Raw genomic sequence first — 25,166 nt, forward strand, 5'->3', positions numbered from 1 at the left:
ACTGCAGGAGTGTAGTTAGGAGAAGTGCCATTTGCAGGTGTGCAGCGCGCCATCCGATATATGAAATGTTCCGGTGAACAAGAGTTCGATAAACATGAACAATAGCGCTACATATTTGCACAGAATTTCCTGACCGCTCGACATAAGCAATAACTCGATATATCTAGGATAGCCTGTACTGCTTTCAAGGCTCAGGTCGCAGTGAGAAATTATAGTACAGTAGTAAAAAATGTACGATTAAGGTGATTCTGACTGCGTATCTGTAGCATGCTTTTTTGGCAAAAATAAACCCTTCAAAATGTTTTAGAGACACCATGCAGCAGTAAGCATGGCGCATCCACCTGCCTAGATATTAACAACCGTGATGAAAAGGAGCCTGCTTTAACCTCCTAGTGGACTTGGACTAAGCCAGGCTCGTCATAAGCACATTGTCAATTCTGGCTGATGACGAGTCCAGCTTGTGTGTTTTCTGGCACACTGTGCTTGGTTTAAGGTGAGTAGGGCTCGTCCAAAAATTTTTTTGGTTTGCCACAGATGGCACAAGACCATTTTGGTACCACCGTAGAAAAACAAAATGTATCTGTTACGTAGTTAAGGTAAGTGCTAGTGGTCATACTCTGTGCTGCCTTCGTGTGCTGTCAGCATGCAGCTTCTTGCGCTTTCATGGGAACAAAATGAATGTGAGGCTGCCACAGAGCATGCAAAATGGATCGTTTCCATCAGATCATGGCGTACTGCAGTTGCGAACTGCTTGGGTGTGCAAGGCACACTGTTATGCGATGTTTTCATGCACATTCAGTTTTACAGTAAGAGCTCTATAAAAGAATTTTTAGGGTAAATGGCGCTGGCATTGTAAGTGCATTGTAACTAAAAACTCCTATCAGTGGTGCTACTGGTAAAATGCAATTTGGAGCACTTTGCAGCAAAGGAACATCGATTTAGGAGCAGCCTGGGGAACTAAATTTTTGGCTCTGGAGTACTTCGGAGCAATAAAACATCAATTTAGAAGCACTCTAGAGCATGTACCTTTTAGTTTCCAAACCTCTTAGGATGGCAAACAATGATAGAAAAGTGTGTGATGTAAAGATGTGTTACACCTTTAAGATTGTTATTATTATCACAGAGTTGCACCTGAGGTCTTCAAGTCCAAGTTTTACGCTGCATAAATGAAGAGATACCTTTGTGAAATATGTATGCCATAGTAATATGTTTAGTTGAGGAGCCCATACACTGCACATACTCTCAAAAACAGTAGCTCAAATATGCTGATGTGTGGCTCTTCACTCTTCTTTACAAGCTTAAAAAGTTTTTTTACATCTCCTCCACACTAACCTCTCCGGTTTTTCATTCATGTCAGCCAGTCCAGTCACGCTTTCTTGCACAGCTGTGCTTGCCTCACTCAGAAGCGATTAATCAGACTCAGTCACCTCCTTATCCTTGTGAGCTGGGCCAGTTAAAATCAGCGGTCATGCTTGCTGAAGAATTGTTGACAATTCTGCCTGAAGTACGCACAAAGCATACCCTAACAGCGAAAGTTTTTTTAGAACAGATGGCAAAGTGCCAGGGCGATTACGCTGCACAGGTGAAATGAACAGTGAAGTGAAAATGCGGCAACTCCATGCAGCTGTGCCCATTTATAACGAACACTGGCTTAGCGCGACATAACATTGGCCTAGATCGACGTGGCAGTTAAAATCGAGTACATCGAAAGCCCCAGGACGTGGTGCTTGGTTGCAACGAAGACGCAAGTGCTAGAACCCTACGTGCGGGAACGCGCCATGCAGCCGTGATTTTCATCAGAAACGTACACGAGCGTCAAAAATATTCCATTCATAACGCGACAATGATGGGTGCTACACATGCATAAGAGAAGGCAGGAAAAAATGCTCCACATGGGCCTGGCATTGCTCTGTCTCGCAGGAACTTAGAGCTCACAGTGGGGCTACCCTCGTTAGCTGTGAATCTTGCAGGACGGATGTGCAGTGTATCGACACTTGCATCGCACTTGCACAACTGAATGGCTCTTAGCCTGAAGTGGGCGGGTGGATCGCGCCTTGCAGTCATTTTCGCCGCCTGCCAAGCTGCTTGTGAGATTTGCCCAAACGGACTTTGCAAGCGGAACTTCCATTTACAAGGCACAAAAATTCAACTGTACAGCATAGAACGCAGTCTACGCGTTGCCGTCGTGCCACGCGTGCCATCTACGCAGGCTTTGCACAAGCTTTCGCTCGTCAGGGGTCCGCAATAGTGTTCCTGTATATGATACAAGAACACTAGTGAGCAAAGATGATATTCTGGCAGATGCATTATGCTGTATATGTGGAAATCACCGTATCTGCATGTGTGAATAATACCACCAAATTATATATGCATCACAATTAAACGCAATCATTGATCATGTGACTCACAGCCTAATCGGCCAGCCAGTTGGAATCACGCAGATTAAAGGTAGATTCTAAAGACATGCAAGCCCGAGGACGTCCATCAGCATCCATCTCGATGCGTGTGCTGCTCATGTTTTGTAAATGCAAGAGAAGCGGGCAGTGGCTCAAAAACACATGGCAAAACTTCGCCAGATTGAAGACTGCTCGCACACAAAGTACACCATGGAAGTCCACGTCTCGACATTAAATTTACTGCAAACTTCGGGAAATAAGGAAGGAATGCCAAGTGATAGTCACGTTTGTTATAGATGGGCTTCAACGGACCCTAAACTTCTGAAACAGCAGTTTCAGCAGTGACAACTAAGGTTATGTCAGCCTGGATAGCTGGTGCATGGTACCGCCCAATTTGAAAGCAGCGAGTATGGAGTAGTTTGGTGCAATTTTCTCAATTTTTACCAGGATGGCATGCTTATCTTGTTTGGCACATTTGACACAATGGTGGTGTCACTGTCCTACGCTTATCTGCTGGCCAATGAAAATGTTATCCAATAGGAGTGGGAAGGAAACAATTAAGAACATGCCCAGTGTTGCCATGTGATTCCACTGGGCCACAGAGTGGGCACCCTCTAAACACCTTTATAAATATTTATGGTATAACCTGTATAAACTTTCTTGCTAACACTTGAGCACACAGGGCAATATCTAAAATTCAAGACTTTCCTGCTTTCTTGAAGCAGACAAGTGATAGTATAAGCCATGCCAAATGCTGCCAGCCAACAGAACATCAATGTGCTGAATGTGTGCATGCTACATTAGATTGCAATCATGCACTTAATTTTTACGCTTTTGTTTTCTTTCCGTCGCTTACAGTGCTGTATTCAATCTAAACACATGCCATTTCATTAGCCACCACGCTTCAGCACTGTATGTGAGTAATGGCAGAATATATTAGTTGCATGCTACGGTTTGGTTTAGTTTGGTTTATGGGGTTTAACGCCCCAAGGCGACTCAGGCTATGAGAGATGCCGTAGTAAAGGGCTCCGGAAATTTCGACCACCTGGGGTTCTTTAACGTGCACTGACATCGCACAGTACACGGGAATCTAGAATTTCGCCTCCATCGAAATTTGACCGCCGCGGTCGGGATCGAACCCGCGTCCTTCGGGTCAACAGCCGAGCGCCATAACCACTGAGCCACCGCGGCGGCATAGATGCATGCTACCTGGTCTAGGAACAGTACATGCGTGACTGAATTGCTCAGTCATATTCCCTGCTTGAGTGCATATACTCCAGTGAACAAATCATATCTACCTTCTTGCTCCTGAGATATCCTGTTGCATTTTTTTTAAATTTTTACCAATTACACCCCACTCATGTTTAAGGCCTTCTGCAAAGGCAGAACTTCTAAAATAAGTACACAATGACGCTTCACCCAGGTCTTCTCTGTTGACTGACTGTGATGTTAGAAAATACAGTCTGTTTCATGTAACAACGTTAAATGCACTAAGTGTTAGACATGTAGAAACACCAATATTATACAGAAACTAGTAAAGTTAAAGAGTTCCATGATGCAGGAGGAATGAATGAGGCCTTGTACTGAACCTAAAGGTAATGGATGCAAAGTGTTGCATGGATAAAAGTGAGGAGATGCTACTATTTATTTAACCCAACCCCCTCCCCCAAAAATTTGAACTGCGCGCTGTCTACCCGGCTCACTCAGGCTGGTGGTCACTTTCCCGGACGAACTGTTGCGAGGTAACCTCCAGCGCGCACCGGAATTCAAAACTACTAAACCATTTCTTGTTCGGTTTGTTGTTAGCGAGCTGGGCCACACACAAGAACACCGTTTCATGACCCTTTATCTCCATTTGCCCGTGACTTGTGTTTGTATCATTTTTGTGGCCAGCAAGGTTGGTGTGTTAGGGGGTTGATGTCCAGGTGGCAATATACGGCATATATTGCACATTATGACCTTTATAGTTTTTTTAGGATGCATTCGCGACATCTCTGCGTAAGTTGCACGCCCATTTTTTGAAGCCTTATATTCAAAGAAGAGAAGTGTGCAAATTACGCGAGTAAATACTGTAATACAAATCAATGTAATGAGCACAGCTTTCTGCAAATATTTCAACTTTAAACGAGGTAAACACTTCCAGAAAAGAAGAATGAACTTACATGAGAGGCCAGTTCAGAAAGTGTCTTTGCAATCTTTTCCGCTAAAATGAGAAAGCGAACAAAACAATCACTCAAGTGAACACAGTCTACAATGGTTATCAGCAAAGTATACTGCCTTTTCAAATGCTTTGAGAACTAGTAATGTGGCAATGTCGAAAATATTAAGCAAGCAATGAAAGCACAATACCAACATCAAATTTAACAGTGCCCAAACATTCCTATTATTGAAACCTCACAATATAGCTGCATAAAAATGTGCAAGCCCTCATGCTGAAGCCAGATCAATGTGACTTTTTTTTCTTTCAGACAAGTTTTTACAACAGATGCAGCCTTTACAAACCAAATACAAACCAAAGAATTAAGTGGCTAAATACTGCAGTTTGTGACTGCATGCAGAAATATTTCTGGCAGAACACGAGATTTGAGTTTCAAATATTCAGCCACACTCAAATTTAATTTTAACAGCAGCATCTTTTAGCATCAAACACAGTAAATAAGAATTTACAAATTCCTCACAATATTACAATCTTTTTCAAAAAATGAACAGCCCTTGTGTAACACATGTATGTTTTGGCTCCTTGAGTTAATGATGATGGTTTACATGCTACGACTGAATACTGCACCACTGAGAGACAAGTATGAAGGTATCTCACGCCTAAAAACCAGCGCTGTCCATCGGATACAATAGAACCCCTCTATAGTAAAGTACCTCGGACCAGCAAAAATCTTTAATATATCAGTTGTTGGTGATGGCATGGCTCTGACTATGCTCTCTGACTGCTTACTAAGTACGAAGTGTTGGTTTATAACAGAAACCCTCAGATATACCTCACATCCTGCTCTTATCATCCCTTCATGTCATAATTTATTTTCAGGTACCACATGTCATGTTTTCGACTTCATTCATGTCTTGTGGAAGTACCGCATTTAAACGAATACAATGTGGCTACAAAAATAAAGCTAGTTTGATTCCATGTGAAAACCAAAGCTTTGCATGATCATGGTGTCATCTTCTATGGCCTCAACATCATTTAAGAGGCAGCAGTTACGAAACGCAAGCAACACAGTCAAGCACAGCAAAACCGCCTACGCAGTTGCACCACGCCTCTGCTTTTTGCCGTTGCTTCCCTGTGCTTCGCGCTGCCGTGCTATGAACGCACGCCCTTTTCTTCCCTTTTCTACTCCTCACAGCACTTTTACTGTTTTCCTTTCTCAGCGACCCGCGCCGATAGTCAGCTTTGCTTTTTCCGTGCGCGCCGCACGCTTTGCCTCACGACCTCAAGGTCTTCAGAAAGTTCGCTTCTCCTACTGGCTCTCGAGCTTGGTGGTGAAACCACCTCAAAGAGCACCGTTTTATCGTATTCAGTATCACCTGCCTCGCGATGTTGGACTTCACGCATCATTCCGCGGGAGGTACATCGAAACGGCCAAACGCTCTTTACTATAGCCGTTTCTTTGAAGAAAAATCTTAACTAACGTCTATGGAAGGTGAAATGGGACCGCAGCTTCACTTTACTTTAACCGAGTTTTCACTATAAGAGTGTTTTTACTACAGCGGGGTTCAATTGAATTAAAAGCAACCACTGCCAAAGTGAAAGGAACTGTGGTGACTTAAGTTGCAAAGTTAAGAGAGCAATGGAGGCCTTCCCGGTGCTAGTCTTAAACAACTATAAACAAATCGCATCGTCTTCCATTCTGTGCCAATACTGTACTTAACCAGGTTAGGATCCCAAAAGAAAAAAAACAGCTTTATTTATGGGTTTCATGCAGTTTGAAGCACTGATTATGCCACCGACACTTAACCATCTAATAGAAATCAGTTTTAATGGACATCCTGTTTGAGTAAAAGAACCTCTAGCATGCTAAATAGCATATCCATAAAATGACAAATGCAGACATGCACTATGCAGCTTGCAAAACAGTGCAGCTAGCCATAATTATATGCATCTCACAAAAGGTGCCACACTAATTCCTGCAGCAGAGGAGAAGAAACATCGCTAGAAATTAGAACATACCCAGCTCAAGTTCCAGTTCACTGGCACCCTGTATATGGCTCAGGTGTGCTGGTGGCGTGGCACTAAGCCGCTCTTGTTGCAAACGGGACAGGGTATCAATCATTTCCTTTGACTCTTGCAGCTTCTGCTGTAGCACAGCATTAATATCACTGTCGGCACTATCCAGAGATGATGATTCTGAAACTGAAAAGTTGTAAAAAGTAAAAAAAGAAAAAGAAAGGAGGAACAATAAGTTACCATAATCCATCAAATGTGGCACTTCAAACAGAAAAGTAAGAGCCTGCTATACAACACACCAAAGCAAGATTTTTAAAATCGGCCAACCACACACTCACTAAGGAAGAACTGGCACTGGTGCATGCAGAAGTAGAAGAAAAAATACTACTGACATGAGCAAATTTATGACCTGGGGATGACAAAGAATTGTCAGTGCTGTCCCTAATAATTCACAGTAATAAAATGACAGAGAATGTTTACTACAGTCTAGCCCGGTTATAACGAAATCGGCGGGAATCGGAAATCACTTCGCTATATCCGCTATTTCGTAATATGCGGTCTACGAAAAAAAAATGCAAACATCGGCATACCGATTTATTGCCGCTGAAAGAAGTCGTCCAGCGTCCCCTGAATACGTTTCGCGAGTGCGGACTTCAGGATTGCGGCTTCCATACCATCCAACTGCGAACCAAAGATCTGACGAACCAAAACGTCATCGAAAAAAAAAAAATAGTCTCTTCTTTTTTACATTTTTCCCCTGCGCGGCGTGCTCTACCGCTCTACGCCGTGACGCCGTTCAAGGACGGCGCAACACGAGACCGGCGTGCCATGCGATGCAGTGAAGCAACCTTTCGCTCCGCAGGAGAGCAGACGACGCCACGAAAGGACGCCGTCAGCCGAATTTTGCTCTTATTTTCTCGGAAAAAATCGCCTCAAGGACGCAAAAATGTGTTGATTGGCAGATTCTTTTTCGGTTGGTATTAAATCTCTTCGTTATATCCGCTGACGCGCTCTTATTTACGTCGTTAAAACCGGACCCAAAATGAATTGAAAATGCAAAAATGGGAAATTGAAATCCCTTCGTTATAACCGCTATTTCGCTATAAGTGGCTTCGTTATAAACGGGCTAGACTGTATATTCAAATCAGTGCGAAAGCCCGGATCTGTGCTACCTAGAAGACGACGATGAGCGGGAAGTGCTGCGGGATGGAACGCTCACGCTTCTCGGGCATACGATTGGCAAGAGATGATTTTGCTCAGGTCAGAACCACCAGATTAGTGCCACATAAAAGACAATGATGAGTGGGCAGTGCCGCGAACGGAGCGCTGGTGCTGCTCGGACACACAATCAGCAAGAGGCGATTTTGCTAGGCTCAGAACCCCCGGATTAGAGCTTTCGCAGTTATTCTGATGAATGAGAGGCCATAGTTTTTTTATAGTGTCGCTCAATGTTTCTGAGTCAGGGCCTACAAGTCATGCTTGGGTCATATCAGCTTCCGGTAACCAACCTTTCCTTTTTATTTCATTGCATTAAAAGTGGTTAGACAGATTATAAACATGACGTGGTCCCACAGTCTGAATGTATTGGAACAAACTAAAACCACTGGTGAGGCACTATGGTAGAAATAATTGTATGTTCTGTTTCATAACATCTGCTTTAAAGACTTTAGTTCTCGGTGATCCAAAACTTTTCAAAAATAGAACTGAACTAATCCTCTCCAAGTTGGGCTGAAGGTATCAATTTAAAGCAGCTTCTACTGCTATATTAACAAAGACAGCTTCTACCATATTTATTCCAATGTAGGGCAGCGCTTAAGGCCGATTCACACGACGGTCCGTTCGTCCGCGGCCCGCGCACTACGTATTCATGTGTCAGCACATTGAGAGGCGCGCTGTCAGCCCGCGGCCTGGTCAGCGCGCCCCTCAATTTGCTGACGCATGAACACGTAGTACGCGGGCCGCGGACGAACGGACCGTCGTGTGAATCGGCCTTTACCAGAAATATTGATGACCACTAGGAGAGCTGCTGCTGTTCTATTTTTGCATCAGCTTCGATGGTGTATCTCGAAATAAAAGCATGTGAAAATTTTTGCCGCCGCGTGCTTCAAAATGCACTCCGCGTTTACCACCGCTTATCTCGAAAGGTACTCGTGCTGTATATCGGTTAATTAGAAAGCGGACCCGTGAAAACTCGAAAAAAAAAAAAAAGCCATACGCCAGTGAAGTGCGCAGCTCCTAGGTCACGCCGCGAGCTATGACGCGAACTGACGAGCAAGTTTTTCCCTAGTGCGCTCGCTGTCAACTAGCGCAGAGTGCTGCCTTCCCTAGAAGTTAATAGGCGACGGTAGAGTCCGCTTCTCAAGGCAACGACGGCAGAGCAGAAAAAGACAAAGGTCAAACACGAAAGAGAGGATGCCTGCGACCCCGCCTCCCCAGTAGCGGCGGCGGAGACTGCGGCCGCCGTCGCGTTATCAGCGCGATCGCGCGCACTTCTTCGTAGCCGGCGTTTCTCGTGCCGCTACACGGAACTCCACTTATAATTGCTCGGCTTGCGTAGTGAAGTACGAGTTCCAAAATAAAGCTAGCCAGAAAGTTTAAATGCTTACACGCACGATCAGTGCAGTGAAAATATCGGTATATCGCTTATCTCGGCCTCCCGTTTTTTTACGACTCCGGGTTAGAGGATTGGCTGTGATAAATATTCTTTTGCGACCTCAAATGGCATACCATACTTCAAATTTTGATTCCACTAGTCCCTCTTGATATATTTTGTACTAAGCGTTTTGCCTTCGATGCGTGCTATGGTAAACCCCCGTTGTAACGAAATCTTAGCCACAACCAAGCATACTTCATTTCTCATCCATAACAAGTGCTACTACACGGAACGTATTCCGACCTTAGTTCTGGCGTCGGTGGTCGCAATCTCAGCGCGCCGCACCTCGACTTGCTTCCCCACAACGAAAAAAACAAAACAAAAAAACGCGCCTCCGCAGCAGTGTCGCCCTTAAACAAAACTGTGGTTAGGATACAACTAAGACACCTCGCTAATATCACAGTTCAGAATCAACTAACAGCCATCGCACCTTGGCGAAGACGCAGAGGCATACAGAATGATGATAAAACCTTTACCATTCCGTTACTGCCCACCGCTACCTTAGTAAGGCTTTTTGACGGACTAGTTGGTAGTTGCTACCTTCGGGCTCTAGTTTGCTAGCCCAGTTAGCAGAATGCTCTAGCCTACCGCTACCGCAACTATACAGAGAAACTGCGTATGCCCATCGTGCAATGGCGATTACATTGCGCCATTGACGACAGCTGCAGGCTACCATATTACGACACAGCCAAAGCACCCAAAAACCAACACATAGTGAAGCGGCGCCATCACCTAGGCGCAGGCGGGAAAGTAACTACTTCCGAAGAGGTAGCCAGGTTTACAACGGAGAAGGAAGGATACCGGCCACCCCGCGAATGCCAGCTTACGAATAGCGCATCGGCCGAAGGAGGAGGAGGAGGGGGGGGGGGGGGCAGTATCTAGAGCGACGAAATGGAAAGAGGTGAGCTATCACGACGCCAAGAAAAACGATAATGTGCAGGATTCGTGTACACCGACGGCTAGCATAACGCGAGCGACCATGCAACAATTTTGCAAACACACAAAGCCGAAAAAAAAAAAAGCTGAAAAGAGAAAGAAGCAGGGAATCGGTGAGCACGACGCGCGGCAGGAGACGTCATGTGACAGGCCGACGCACCGTCCGCGCGCCGAGAGTGGAATTCGAAACCGAGAGCCACAAGACCGCGCAGCACAGGCCAGGTACGCGACGCGCAACAACGGGCTCCAACCGTACGCGCTGAATCAAGTTCCTTCGAGCCGGCGGCGATCTCGGCACCCACAGTCGACGCAACATTTCTACGAACGAAGATCAGAAGCCCACAGACGCTGCTAGAAGACCCAACGCAACACCACGCCTAGAGATGGCAGAAGAAACGCCTGGAAAACCACACCCAGGGAAAGCGCAACAAAGGCTTCGCCAGAGGACCAAGTAAGCGACGCGTTCCAAGCCCCCAGGGCTATTCCCCTTTTGAAACGCACGCAGACAACGTCGATGTCCCATAGCAATAGATAGAGCGCACGAAGATTTGAGAAATCAACGTGGGTAGTGTCGACTTAGACTAGCGTCCAAACAGAGGCGCAAACCAAGAGCAGGCCTTGCACCAAAGAACGCGAGCATTGAGCGACATGAAAATCCGCCCACCTACTGCGAACCGAAAATAGAGAATTTTCACGCTCATCAGCGTCAACTAGCGGTCTCGCGTGAAATATAGCAACGACGACACACACCCACCCGTAGGTATGCTAGAAGAGTCGGAAGTCCACGAAACTTTCAAGAAGCGCGCTTCGAGAAACAGACACCACGCTGGAATGGTCACTGCACCATGGTCACAGTCCCTAGAATAACCCAAGAGCAAAGTTAACGCGGCGCGAAAAGACACGACAATAAGGAAGGAACGAACAGGACGAGACGAGCGTGACAAGCCGCACACAGCGGAATGTGTCGCTGCCAGTGAAAAGATGCCAAGCATTCAGCCAGAGAAAACAACCCCGCGAGGACAAACGTGTTGCGTATGATGGCCACACGATATACGCAAGCAGGAGAGTTCTGCGCGAGGGCCCACTAGCCGTTACAGTATTAGGAAGTGGAATGGCCCCTGCTCCATACAGGCGACGACCCGAGAATGTCAGACGTGCTGAACACAGCGGGAAGTGTCGGTGAACAAGCTAAGCATTCAGCCAACGTGTTGCTTGACAGCCACGCGAAAGTCAAGCAGGAGGAGTTCTGCGCAATGACAGTTAGGAAGTGGAAGGCCACTGCTCGATAGGCGAGGACCCGATATGACAGACGTGCCGAACCCAGCGGAAAGTGTCGGTGAACAAGATGCTAAGCATTCAGCCGGGGAAACAACCCCGGCGAGGAGAATGTGTTGCTTGACGGCGACGCGAAAGTCAAGCAGGAGTTCAGAGTGAGGATCCACTATCCGTGACAGTATTAGGAAGTGGAACGGCCACTGTGCGATGGGCGAGGACCCGCGAATGACAGACGCGCCGAACACAGCGGAAAGTGTCGGTTAACAAGATGCTGAGCATTCAGCCGAAGGAAACAACCCCGGCGACGACGAATGCGTCCTAGTGATGGCCACGCGAAAAAGGCAAGCAGGAGCAGTAATGGCCGCTGCTCGCTGGGCGAGGACCTGATAATGACAGAAGACGTGTAGGACACCGCGGAACGTGTCGTTGGACAAGATGCTAAGCATTCAGCCGCAGGAAGCAACCCCGGCGAGGTCAAATGCGTTGCTTGACGGTCACGCGAAGAGTCGAGCAGGAGGAGTTCTGCGTGAGGATACACTAGCCGTAACAGTGGGCCTCTTAGATTTACCGCGCACAGCCCCGGTGGCTGCCAGACAGTTCGCCCCTGACAGGAAAGCGCATCATGATTACATGGGATGGCCGCCATCTTCGGAACCAGCCCCCAGCAATCATGGCGGCAAGCCTCCCACAGATCACGGAGGGCAGATGCTCTCCAAAGCTTCGCGTTCGGCTGCGTCTCGTTACAACTCACGCGTGCAGCAGAAATAGGCTGCAGGGGGATCGAAAACAATAACTTGAAATTATTGAGGGCTGCCGCAGACCGCAGAACAGCTGACCGCGTTCGCACCCGTGTACATCGGCGACAACGCGAGCGTGTGCCTTCGGAGCACAGTGTGCTGTGCAAGCTTCGAGAAATCCTCAAAAGCATGCGATGGGGAATCGCAATCTAACGCCTTTCAGTCAACAACGCATCGAAGGGAAAAACTGCCCGTACGTCGCTAATCGAACTACACGCCCTACTCTCAGATTACCACGTGCTTGTTTACTACGCACTAAGTATACATGACTGGTGTGACCGCAGACGATCGATCGACCCTGCATGGTGACTGACTCTGCTGTGGTCGTTGCGATTTCTACGTTCTTGAGCTGCTTCCTGTGGGCTGTAATCGGAAAAGAATCGGGATACGTTCCGTTCAAATGTAGTCTGGCCGGCAAGGAATGCACGCATAATCTCGACAAAAGCGCATGTATACGCTGGTTGAACGTTCATCGAGAGCAAGCTGGTGTACTGTACAAATTTGGCTGCGTATCGTATCCGTAATGCTACAGCTTTACAGTAGAGGGCTAGCACTCGAATGAAAGGCGCTACAATCCGGCCTTGCGTGTAGGCGGCGCGTACGCTTGCATGATGTTCCGCGCTGGGAAATTCTTCTGTTTAATGAGCCAAACGCGAGGAGATGCATGTGGTACTTCTCAGATATTTTAAGCATTTGTGGCAGAAGGCCCGAGCCCGCAGTCGGCGACGACCGTATCAGCACTCGCCTCGGCTGCCGTAAGCGACAACTGTATGACCACATATATGCCCGCACAGATGCCTCGAGCAATGTGCTCGTGAAGGCTTTTATTAATTGACATGTTTCAATCAATCAAGCAAGCACATCCGCCACTGCGCAGAACGCAATGATGACCATAAGCTGTGTGCGCGCGTCTGAGCGCATACTCGGAGCTGGAATCTGTGGTCGCTCTCGTGAAAGGCCTCAACACCGCAATATCAGCCGGGCGAGATTAACAACCGATATGTTTTGAGAATCGGAACTATACGATCGTAATATGAAGCGAACATTTGCGCTTACGAGGTGGTGATACTATCGAACTGCGATCACACACGTACAAGCGCCTGCACCGCTAAAAACGTCGCATGATGAACCGCGGACCTTCTAGTCCATATAAAAATGGCCGCGCGCGCTTCCCGCTACCATACCATCTCTCCGTCGTCTGCTAGTTGTTCAAGCGTTGCCAGCACAAAATCGACCTGGCGAGTATGGTTGCCCACTGGCAGCCCGAAGCCGCCCATCCAGAGAAAAACGAACGCGTTCTGGGCAGCCGCCGGAAGTGCGCGGAGCAGCCCGAGAAAATCGAGCGCCTGGCTCCGCGCTCCGGCAACGCTCTCCGGCAACCTGCAGGCAGCCCGCGGGCAGCCAGAGTCGGATAATCGAAGATGCCCCGTATTAGGATGTAAAATGGGCACTGCTCGATAGGCGAGGTCCCGAGAATGATAGACGTGCCGAACGCAGCAGAAAGTGAACAAGATGCTGAGCATTCAGCCACAAGAAACAACCCCGGCGAGGACAAATGCATTGAGTGATGGCCTCAGCTCGATGGGTGAGGACCTGTGAATGACAGAAGACATGTCGGACACCGTGGAATGTGCCATTGTTAGTGGACAAGATGCACAACAATCAGCCGCAGGAAACAACTTTGCAAGGACAAACGAGCTGTGTATGTTTAATGGCCACATGAAAGAGGCAAGCATAAGCAGTAATGGCCACTGCTCGATGGGCAAAAGCATGAGAATGACAGAAAATATGTCGGACACCCCGGAATGAGGTACTGTCGGTGGACAAGATGTTAAGCATTTAGCAGCAGGAAACAACTCTGCGAGGACAAACATGCTGTGCATGATGACGGTCACATGAAAGAGGCAAGCAGGGGAATTCGGCGCAAGGATCCACTAGCCATGAGAGTATTACGAAGTGGAATGGCCACTGCTAGATGGGCGAGGACCTGAGAATGACAGAAGACACGGCAGACGCCATGGAACGTGTCGTTATCGGTAGACAATAAGGTAAGCATTCAGCTGCAGGAAATAAAAACCTCGGCGAGAGCAAATGCGTTGCTTGATGGCCATGCGAAATAGCCAAGGGGGAGTTCTACGCGACGATCCACTAGCTGTGACAGCATTAGGAAGTGGAATGGCCCCTGCTCGACAGGTGAGGACTCAAGAATGACACAAGACGTGCCGAACACAGCAGTACATGCTGGTGAACAAGATGCTGAGCATTCAGCCACAGGGAACAACCCCGACGAGGACAAATGTGTTACGTGATGGCCAAGCGAAACGGGGCAAGTGGGAGCAGTAATTTAGGTGAGGGTCTCAGAATGACAGGAGAAGTGCCATTTCTTGCTTCGTTTTCATGCTGTTGGCCGGCCTTGTACCATGTGACGACTTCTGGTTCGGAAGACTCAATTTCACGCAGCCTGTACTGCTGCCATGACGAGCACGGCCACTCTCCTTCCATGGCGCGTGTCTGAGGAGCGAGAGCATCGCCTCCGGCAGTTTGGCTCAGTGCATAGCTAAGTTATGACGTCACACACATGGCGTCATGTACAGAGTGGTGAAGGAGTCGGTGCGACGGCTGCGGCGGTGGAGACGCACGCGGTGCACACCTGTGGCTCCAGCGCAACTGGTTGCCGTGGTAATGGCGCATGCGCAGTAGAGGCTTGTGTCAGGTACCGCGAAATGCACTTCTGCTAGCCTAGTGTAGCTTTCGCTACAAAAAGTTCGGCAAGAATTTGGCTCACACCGATAAACTTCAGTACTTCTGGACCTAACACCTTAACAATCTAAAGAGAAATTCTGCTAAAAAGTTTTCAGCCTTAGGAGAGAAAACTCAGGCGAAGATAATCGTATTGCATACGATGATAGCCAGGTGATAATGGAGAGCCAAGGAGAAAAGCCAAGGAAGGAGATCCACTTGCCATGCAATATTAGAAAGTGCCAGTTTGCCAAGAAGTGTGGGACCTGCAGGCATGAGCAAGTTGTAATTGCTCATGAGCCAGAATAGAAATGGTACAAAAGAGAAGAAAACATGGAGCAAGAAAGTTCCAACATCCCTGGTGCACCTGCAGAGGTGGAAGAAGAGAAGATGAACACTTGTGACAGTTCCAGTGCTGCAGTGGATACCACTGGAGAAGCAGCCTAGAAAAAGATCTGCTACTGACATGCAGCTAATGTGCTACGGAGTGAGCAAGCAAACCACACAGTAACAAACCCTGCCCTCACGCAAATTCATCAGGCTGAACACAAGTTCCAAGTAGTCCACTCAAGGAGTTATGAAGCCTCATTAATGAACGAAGAAAATGGTAAAGCTCCTGTTGTGAAACCAGCCCCTTGCCACACTAAACTCAATTTGAGAGGGGATAAGGATTTGAAAAGGAGATAAAAGTTCAGATAGGAAGAACGAGATTGAACAAGCCACAAGACAAACAGGTCTCTGTAATATACAGGCGGTGTTAATGCACAATAACCCTGAAGTCCTGAGGATGTGCACAGATGTCAGGGAGCCCAATGTTGCTATACAACCAGTCTGGCACATCAAGCCAACTGCCGACAACACTACTGGTATTTTGAAATGATGCACAAAGAACCCCAGTGTATAGAACATCCATTCAATGTAAATAGATCAGTTCCAAGATGTACTGATGCACGCCATCCATTACTAAAATTAGCTACATTTTCGTTTGGAGGCAATTTCTAGGAGAGTATGATGAAAGACTGCCTCATTTTAACAGCACTTTAAAAAGAAAGATGGACCCAGAGCAATATTTTAAGAGCGTGGTTGGCATGTGTAGCATGATGTCCTTTCAACTAAGTTTCATCACCAGAAATCACAACAGACACAGTCAAGGTGGAAGTGGTGGCCCAATATTCCATGAAGTTCACAGCCTTTTGGTACAGTTAACTGCTGAAGCTAGTTCATCCCCGGGCTGACGCAAAGAGGTTACTCTTCAAGCCAGTGCCATCTTGAAGCAAGTACCTGCAGGATGAGCCAAAACCCAGCACGTTCACATAGAGGTAAGGGCTCACACTGATGGTTGATGGTGGGGAGAAATCAACTTCCTGTCAGTACATGTAAAATAAGCTAGCATTATCAATTCATACTAAAAAGCGACTAACAAGTGACCTGAGCATTTGAACTGTTTAGTACAGCTGGATCCTTCACAATTATCTCCCATTTTGTTAAAGATGGAAAGCTGCTGCTTCAAATTTCAGGAACTCTTAACTGAATGAACAGAATTTGCTCTTAATGCTACAGTGGTGAGCCATGACTGGGTTGTCTGTCACACAGGGCCACACCACTGGGGCTACTTTTTATTTTCATGCGCCGCCCACCTCGGTGCTGGGTTCGATCCCCCATGCCACTAGGTACCCACTGCTTTTCTAAAGGGTAGAAGATTTCCCTCGGCCTGGTGCTCGGCTCTTCCCTGATGAAATGCTTGGGAAAAAGGTCTCAGATTGAACCGTAGTCACAAGTTGGAAAGAGGGCCACAGTGCTCTTTACCGCACAAGGCATATTTTGGTCCCTTGCAGGTAAACTTTCCATCGAAGGAGGGTGAGGTAACCAAAGACTCCTTTCCAAGCATTTGACCCAAGAAGAGCCGAGCTCCAGTCCAGAGGGAATCTTGTACCCATTAGAAAATCAGCGGGTACCCGGCAGCACTGGGGATCGAACCCAGTACCTCCGAAATGCGAGGCGGATGCTCCACTACAAGGCCACTCACTGCTCTGGTCAAGCGGTGGCCCCTAAACCCTCCTTATGTGCTCTGCATATTCCTATTCATACATCTTGCCAAAAAACTGCCCTAAGCCACGAACCTTATTTAATCATGCTGCGAGTGCTACTTCACACAACCAAGGGGCATAGCCAGTCAACTTCTGTCACCCCGTGTGTCACTGCAGGCACTCGACAACGGCGCTTTCTCTTGGCAAAGCACTGCTTTTGATGAAATCCACATATCCGACATTCTTGAAAGCTAATCCATCAACCTAGGCCCAATTTGGATTAGGGTTTTCATGGTCCCTTTCATGAATAAATCTGCAATTTGCAGCAAATGTTAATAGTGATTTTAGCACATACAGTAAAACTTTAATTCGAACTCCGTTAATTTGAAATCCCAGATAATTCGAAGAATTTGTGCAGTCCCGCAACTTCTAATGCAAACCTGACCAGATACTTCGAAGTGGCGGCCTGCACCAGCCCCATTAATTTGAAGATCTGGGGTGCTATGACAGAATCCTCAATCGCGATTTCGCCGCAAACCAGTGAAGCGACGGCCCCTCAGAGCCACAAGGTGGCACCTCAGAGTGATGCCAATGCCCAATATGGCATTACGCATGAGGATCCAGGCATCAAAAAAATTTAATTTGAATGAAATCGGTTCCACTGAAGAAAATTCTAATTGTGCTCCGTTTACCTGGTTTGTTTGCACTGGCGGTCACTTCCTCAGAAAAGCGATCTTAGTGCGAGAGCGAACTTCCGATAATCTCTGAGGCGTGCGTTGCGCCGCAATCCGAAACTACAGGACGGTTTGCAGTTCGGTTTGCCGCTATAGTCAATCTGGGCTGCACGGAAGTATGGAAAACAGGATGGAGTGCCGTTTTTTCACTCTTGACCTCCATTGGCTTCAGACTGCTGTCCTTGTGATCGCATTGTTAAGAGTTTATTGCTTTGATTTGCGCATGCACCGTGATTCTATCCCGCAGGAAACTATAAAACAGTGTGGCGGTGGGCTGACGTGGGTGGAGGGAGAGAAGAAGTGGGGTTGAGGGGACGGTGCGAGCATCGACTTGTATTTGGAGTCAACTTAGCGGCTACGAGTTGGGGGGTAGACTTTTATGCAGCAATATATGGTAATTGGAAAGTTTGTCCAATATAGGTAGCACTATACCGCAACAAAATTTTGTGCTGAGTTCATTTTTTTGCGGTGCTCAATTAATTCGAAAACCCAGCTGATTGGAACATTTTTCGCGGTCCCAGTAACTTCGATTTCATGAGGTTTTACTGTACTACTGCCTAGACGGTGGCACTGCGCTAATGAATTTTTGATATATTTAGTAAGTCTCATTGGCATTCCCTTTGTTAGCAAACAGCTGTTTCAGGAGTCAAAGGACGGCTTCCACTTCAGTCACAGAAGGGTCACAATTCTAGGACATCTTTGTTGCAACCATGGTTGTCTCACTGAAACAGTGCCGCAATGTAGAAGCTAGAAGATGTGCCTGTTCTAGGCAAAGCAGGACAAGATCACAAAGCTGATTGAGTGTAGGAATGGTGTGAACAGGTTAAGGCCGCAGTGCAGACCAACAATAGCCAACACTACAACACTGGCCAGTTGCACAGTATTTCTGCATGTGTATCAGATAAATAGCTGAACAGTGGATATCTCCACAACCCTGTAGTTTTAGTGAAGGCAGATGCCACTTTTTCTTGCTCCGTCATAGCACATCAGCGACATCTTTTCCTTTTCGTCTGGTTGTCCGAGGTTTTGGCAGACAGTACTCTTGTAATGCACCCAGTTCAAGCAGAGTCTGTGGGCACAGGCCACAAAACACTAACAGAAAATTCCCCTGTTACCACCTTCTGCATGACCAGCAGGACCTGCAATCTACTCATGGGCAGATTGGTATAAACGAAACTATCCTTGTCTAATCGCAATTTGCCCCGCCGTGGTGGCTAAGTAGTTATGGTGCTCGGCTGCTGACCCGAAAGACGCGGGTTCGATCCCGGCCGCGGCGGTTGATTTTCTTTGGAGGAGAAATTCTAGAGGCCCGTGTACTGTGCGATGTCAGTGCACGTTAAAGAACCCCAGGTGGTCAATTTCCGGAGCCCTCCACTACGGCGTCTCTCATAGCCTTAGTCGCTTTGGGACGTTAAACCCCATAAATCCAAATCCAATCTAATTGCAATTTTTCCGCCTAGAAAAAAGCATGGACACGTCAGGTCCTCCAACAGTCGAACTAAGTGAAAAGACTGATTGACTGGCGCTGAATAAACAGAAATTGAATGCACTCATTTCATTGCTATATATAACCCTGTTATTTGTGCAGTAAATTTTTTCAACTCAAAACCAGCTCAACTCAAACTCATGTCTCGAGTGTAGCCTTGTGTGCCTGCAGTACAATCAGAGTGCATCCTTGTTAAATAAACGAAAGTAACAAGTAGTGAGAGCTTGCTGCTCCACGGAAGCCTTTTTTCTCATTCCTACAATTTAGTCTCATCTGCATCAACACGCGTCAGCAGTGGAAACAGACAATGGACGACTACTGAGCATACCGCAGCTGGAGGTTATTTCACCAATTGAAAGCCTCTTGCATGATTCTGCCAGAACCAAAGCTTGAAGCATGAAAGCTTGGCAGGCTGCAACACCTTAACCACAGGTTACAGCAGTATAGCTATAAGGCTGAACATATCCTAGGCAAAGGCAATCAAAGTGACCAAAAATCAAGACAGCCCCGAGGTCCGAACTCCAAAGCAGAGTCACTTGTGAATGCACCAATGTGTGCACATGGGAAAGACAGCGAACGTGCTGAATAAAATGTGGCAAGAAAAGGACCAAGAAAATTCCATTCAGATCCATCGGAACTTACTGACAATGGGCATTAAGGGGTGGCAAAATTTAGAGAGAAAGAATCCATGCTTGCTTGACAAAGCAAGGAAGCAAATGAGAAACCACCAATACTACCACCATTACTGAAAAGTAATCGCGCAGGCAAGCAGCAGTAGCAAAAGTACTTCATCACAACTGAACCGTATGATTTACTGCAGGGGTGATCCTACTTTCTCTCGGCACAAAAGGATGCACGTCTCATTGCTCCGTACCAGAAATGACAGTGGACTACTGTTTTACAGCATAAAGTAACATTCATGACTAAACGATGCCATTGTGGCCCTAATGCATCGAAAATACCGAACAATTCATAAATGTCAAGAAAATGGTCAAAGCAGAAACAACTGAAAGTACGGTTTGAGAGGAGGAACTGCCAGAATACTTTTCACCCTTGAGTGACTACACAAAGAAAACAACAGGCCTCAGTACTGCTCTTGTGGAAACCAAGACCAAAGTAGCAATTAGAGAATGCGACTGCCATGTGAGAAAGAATGTGACTGCCATGCGAGAAGGAAGGCGACTGCCAGGTAAGAAAGAAGGATGCCCGAGAAAAAGATGACCAAAACCTGAAACCTAATGCAACCGAGAGCTTCACTGTTTTTGAATCTCTTAAAAGGTCAACACATACCTTTCAAGATGGAGGTCACTTGCTTCTGAAATGTCGCGCCACACTGGGCATATTCGATTTTCCAGTCCCTGACCACTTGCCGAGAGGTCGCGGCTTCCGCTCTGACAGGAAACATTGTCATGGTCACATGACCTACTTGCCAGCGGCTGCTTGCGGACTCGCCACCAGAGCCGGGCTCCCCCTAGGTAACCATACCAGGCCACTGTCATCTGCTAGCAGACGACTCAAGCCATGGCCATGTACCACGACGCAGAAGTAAAGCCGTGCGTTCGACCACGATTACTGAGTCGATATGAAGACCATATTGTCAGCTTAGCGTAGGTGATTACAGAACTCAGTCGCTACTGCTCGGGGGCGAAGTTCACACAAAGTAGCCCAACTTGTTGAAGATAAGTAGACAGACGAAAGCCTTCGCAAAAATGTTGACAACAAGCACTAGCTGCTCCAGTATACAAGTGGTTCACCTGTGATGCTTTCAGGTAAGCGCGCAGACAGCATGTCACAAAACAAGTTAACAAGAACCTCTTGACGACACAACCAAACAATATGAGCTAGCAGCTCTGAGCGCGCGTCCGTGTGTAGTGGATCTCAAGAAAATAGAACGAAGATGCAAGAACAAAAAGTCTTATGACGGCTCAGAGAGCAGCTACGGAGCTCATATGAGGTTCAATACACGATATCGTCCTCCAAGGTCACGAAAAATACTCAGAATGCACACAGAGTCCAACTCAACATGGTTGCCAGCGCGGCGCTTTGCTTTCCAGGCAGCTGTCGTCTGCTGCCTTCCTTGCAGCCCCAAGGAGCCCGCAGACTGACGGAGGCGAAAAACGAACGCGTCGTTATGGCGATGCGGGCAGCTTTCTGACTGGTGGGCGGAGCTTTCAGGCTGCCCGAGAAAATAGTACAGCGGACTCGAGTCCGCAAGTAGTCCCGGACAGTCCAGGACTGAAAAACGAATGTGCCTGCTATCTCTTGAGTTGCAGCATGAGCCAAGCCCCTACACTGTGACTCGAGGTAAACAATTAGCTGTTACTGTAAGAGCTTGAAAAAGAATATCAGAAAAACATGGAGGCAAACCACTGAAGATGACAGAGAGAATGTGCCAAGTGCCACTGCTGCCAAGGAGTAAGATAATCAACATGAAGCTGCAAGTGAGAATTGGATCCGTACTACTCCCTGAAGCAAAGGGTACAACTTGTCTGAAGAGTACAAATATGAGATTTTACAATGGTTTCCTTAAAGAGGTGGTCTTAAATTTAAAAAAAAAAAGCGACTTGCCACCATTCGACACGACACGATGCAATATTATTTTCAACTGGCACAGTCTTCAGAATCTAACCCAACACTATGCCCGCACAAACTACTTCACAACCACAGTGCAGCCCATCTCTGAAATGAAGGTCAAATGCAATGTAAGTGAACCTTTACTGGCAGGCGCAGATGCAGCAACGTTGTCGGTGTATCCAATTTAAACCGACTTCACTGGCAACTTTGTAAAGTGGCCAGTGAAGTTGTAAGGTTTACATAAAGAAAACACCTTCACCCTATAAAGCAATAGCTGGATTCAGTGGTGGCATCTTTTACTGCACTGCACCAATTGCTTCTGCCATCAGGCCAGCTCCCACTATAGGGTTTCTGCTATTCCAAGTAAGCCAAATTGAAACTCAGACCAAATGGGGTCCTAGTCCTTTGCTAACACAGTATGAAAGCCCTATTATGGCACCGCTACTAATTAAAAAAATAAAAGGTGGGGTGGCATGGGGGTACCAAAGAATAATCCCAATTGAAAATAAAGCCTCATATGTGACATCAAGTTGAAATAAATTTTTCTGCCAGTTTTAAAATTATGCAATGCCAAAAACTTTTGCCCCTTGAACTCTGCAGCAGCCAGATTTAACTACATATAGCTCAGCTACTATGCAAACACAACGTTTCTGGGCTTGCCAATTCATTAAATTAGAGTGGCAGCACAAACTGAAGATAGACTAAGAAGAAGGCAGGACCAGGACATCAATTTCAAACCTGTCTTCTGTTTGTCCTGTCTCCATGTGTCTCCGTCTCTGTGTGTACTGCTGGCCTTTTTACATGTTAGGCACTGTAGGCTCAATTTATTTTGGTTACTATGATACCTGGACTACAGAAGAAAACTGCGCACTTGCAATCACAAGAGCAGCACAGATGAAATATGGTAGTACAGAGGTATATTAAGTGCATGGAACACAAACTGCCACTGCCATGGTGTTTGTATAGGTGGACTGAAGTGCCAACTAGCATCACATCATCATTATCATCAGCCTGACTACACCCACTGCAGGGCAAAGGCCTCTCCCATGTCTCTCCAATTAACCCTGTCCTTCGCCAGTTGCCGCCTCTGTATCCCCGCAAACTTCTTAAAGGGACACTGAGGAGAAATTGAAGTTGGCTTGTATCGGCAGAATATCAGCTCCTGATTACAGAAACGCCACTCATAATGACAACAAAGCTCTTGTAACGTAGAAAAGAGCAAGAACCAAAATACAGGTATCACCGCCACAGGCCAAACTCGCAAGTACAAGCGTGGCGACGTCATAGGACAAAGCAGTGTTGCTAGAACCAATGGTTCTAGCAACTCTAGGACCCGAGAAGCCACAAATCACTGAGGCGCAGCCAATGCATGCGCAAAACTCCTTGACGTCGCCAGATGGCGCCACGTGCCCGGTAGCTACGCGCGTGCGCCTGAAGCATCGGGACCAATCAGCGCCTGCTCATGCGTTAGGGGGGCTCCCGGTATTCCGCTAGCGGTAACAAGGTACACGGTATGCTAAAGGTGTCTATTTGCGAGAACTTCGTTGACGACTCCGAGAACGAGATCCATCGTAACGCTGGCAAAACGCCAGTGCAAACGTAAGCGGAGCGACTGTAGCGACGGCCGCAATAGCCGATAGGTGCCTTCAACGCGCGGCCGGCGGTAGCTTTCGTTTCGGCTGCTGCTAGGCCGCACTGCTGGAAGCCAGAAATCACGGAGTCTGCGTTAAGTCATGGTCACGTCATGTTTCACGTCACTTAGTCCTGTGTCGTCATAGGAGAATCCCAAGTTTGAATCAGAGCGGCGGGAAAAACTTTTTCAACTTCGAATCCAAATTTCTTAGAAATAAATGCATCTTTCGCTGCCGCCCAAGTGGCAACAAAGCCATGACATGCCGAACTATCGGATTTTGCTATAAAAAAAATATTAATAGTGCTCCCCTCAGTGTCCCTTTAATCTCATCCGCCCACCTAACTTTCTGCCGTCTCCTGCTACGTTTGCTTTCTCTTGGAACCATCACATAACAATGTACAATAGAAAGACTAAGTCCTGAACTCGAGCTGCAAGACAAACTACAAAGAAGCAACCATTTTGTAGTAAACAATTTACCATTAATTATTTACCATGATTGACCGACTAGCCCAACAACGTACGCTCTTAAACCACTTTGTAGAAGTGGCTGCACCAATACTATAATTCTAGGTATTAAGTGGAACAGTAAGTGCTCCCTCCTACTATCCAACATTACTTGCATGCAAATTACTAAAGCTGAAAAAATTTTATTAACCACCTGATGTTTCGCATAAGCCTTTGCTGAGTTATCAAGATTCCATAGCAGTAACCAAATCACCAGCCAAAAGCTTGCCCCCTTCGCAAGGCTTGCCCCCTTTGTGAGGCTTGCCCCCTTTGTGAGGCTTGCCCCCTTTGTGAGGCTTGCCCCCTTCGTGAGGCTCGCCCCCTTCGTGAGGCTCGCCCCTTTCTCGAGGACTGCCTCCTTTCCGAGGCTTGTCCCCTTCTCTTTTGTTTAAATATACCTGTGTGATGCAGGTGATCGTGACGATCATGGTGTTCATGATGTTCGTGATGCTCATGGTGATCATGATGCTCATGGACCTCATGCGTATTCCCATGCACGATGTCCCGTTCTGTAAAATTCTGGTGAATTTGTGGAAGGCTTGCATGGCTGCTGTCCACTACTGTTGAATCTGCAGTAAGGTCATTGAGAGCATAAAAGGAGTCAGATGACCTATTATCGCTGCGCTTTGGTTCCAGCTGTTCTACTTCCACTTCTTCAACTTCAGCATGATTTGAGAAAGAAGCAAGGTCCTTTTCTTCAGGCACTATGCCATTACGATGCTGGAAAGAACAAAAAAGATTCGATCAATGCTTTTTCATACTATGAAAGACAAAGAAACAGCCAATATTAAACAATATTTAGCATCACACCATCAAATCTAGTAGTACTTCAATAAAGAGAAAATGCTGTCCAAGAAGAATGGAAGCCTTGCTCACTCAGACGTCTGGATCTAGTGGCGGCACTTTACGTCTCTATGCCGTGACAATTAACCCAAGTCACCGCTGTCAACAGCAAACTTTTCTTCCCCCTAAAGACACTTTCATACCAGCGATTGTGATTTTTTATCTGCTTTCATGTATAAACCTTCACGACTGACTGTATCTTTTTTATTTGTCTTCCTAACAATCTGTTCGTGATGCTATTCTGGTAAAGAAATTTTCATGAGAGACTACGTATCATAGCATCTAATTAAAACAGTGTTCAGAGGACTTGCTGAACAAAATATGAAACCACTGTGAAACCAATGCTGAAAAGACAATATTGAAAGAGAAGCAGGACCCACAGCAAAGCTCACCGC

The 25,166-nt window shown here is 46.8% G+C and overlaps 1 protein-coding gene across 4 annotated transcripts in view; it reads right to left on the minus strand.

Moving 5' to 3' along the window:
* The window catches only part of LOC149350494 (bromodomain-containing protein 7-like), a 96,941-nt gene that overhangs the window by 15,048 nt on the left and 56,727 nt on the right, over positions 1–25,166 (minus strand). For 3 of the 4 annotated variants that reach the window (XM_089579524.1, XM_089579523.1, XM_089579525.1), the window contains exons 12-14: positions 24,327–24,648; positions 6,574–6,756; positions 4,559–4,599 (exon numbers count right to left, since the gene is read on the minus strand). In XM_089579524.1, coding sequence (XP_089435650.1) covers positions 4,559–4,599; positions 6,574–6,756; positions 24,327–24,648 — 546 coding nt within the window. Of the gene's footprint in view, positions 1–4,558; positions 4,600–6,573; positions 6,757–9,518; positions 16,252–24,326; positions 24,649–25,166 lie in introns of those variants that run through there. The other variant, XM_089579526.1, reaches the window with a different exon arrangement.

The sequence above is a fragment of the Amblyomma mixtum genome, chromosome 3, assembly GCF_055824585.1.
Source record: "Amblyomma mixtum isolate Tamu chromosome 3, ASM5582458v1, whole genome shotgun sequence".
Taxonomy (NCBI): domain Eukaryota; kingdom Metazoa; phylum Arthropoda; class Arachnida; order Ixodida; family Ixodidae; genus Amblyomma; species Amblyomma mixtum.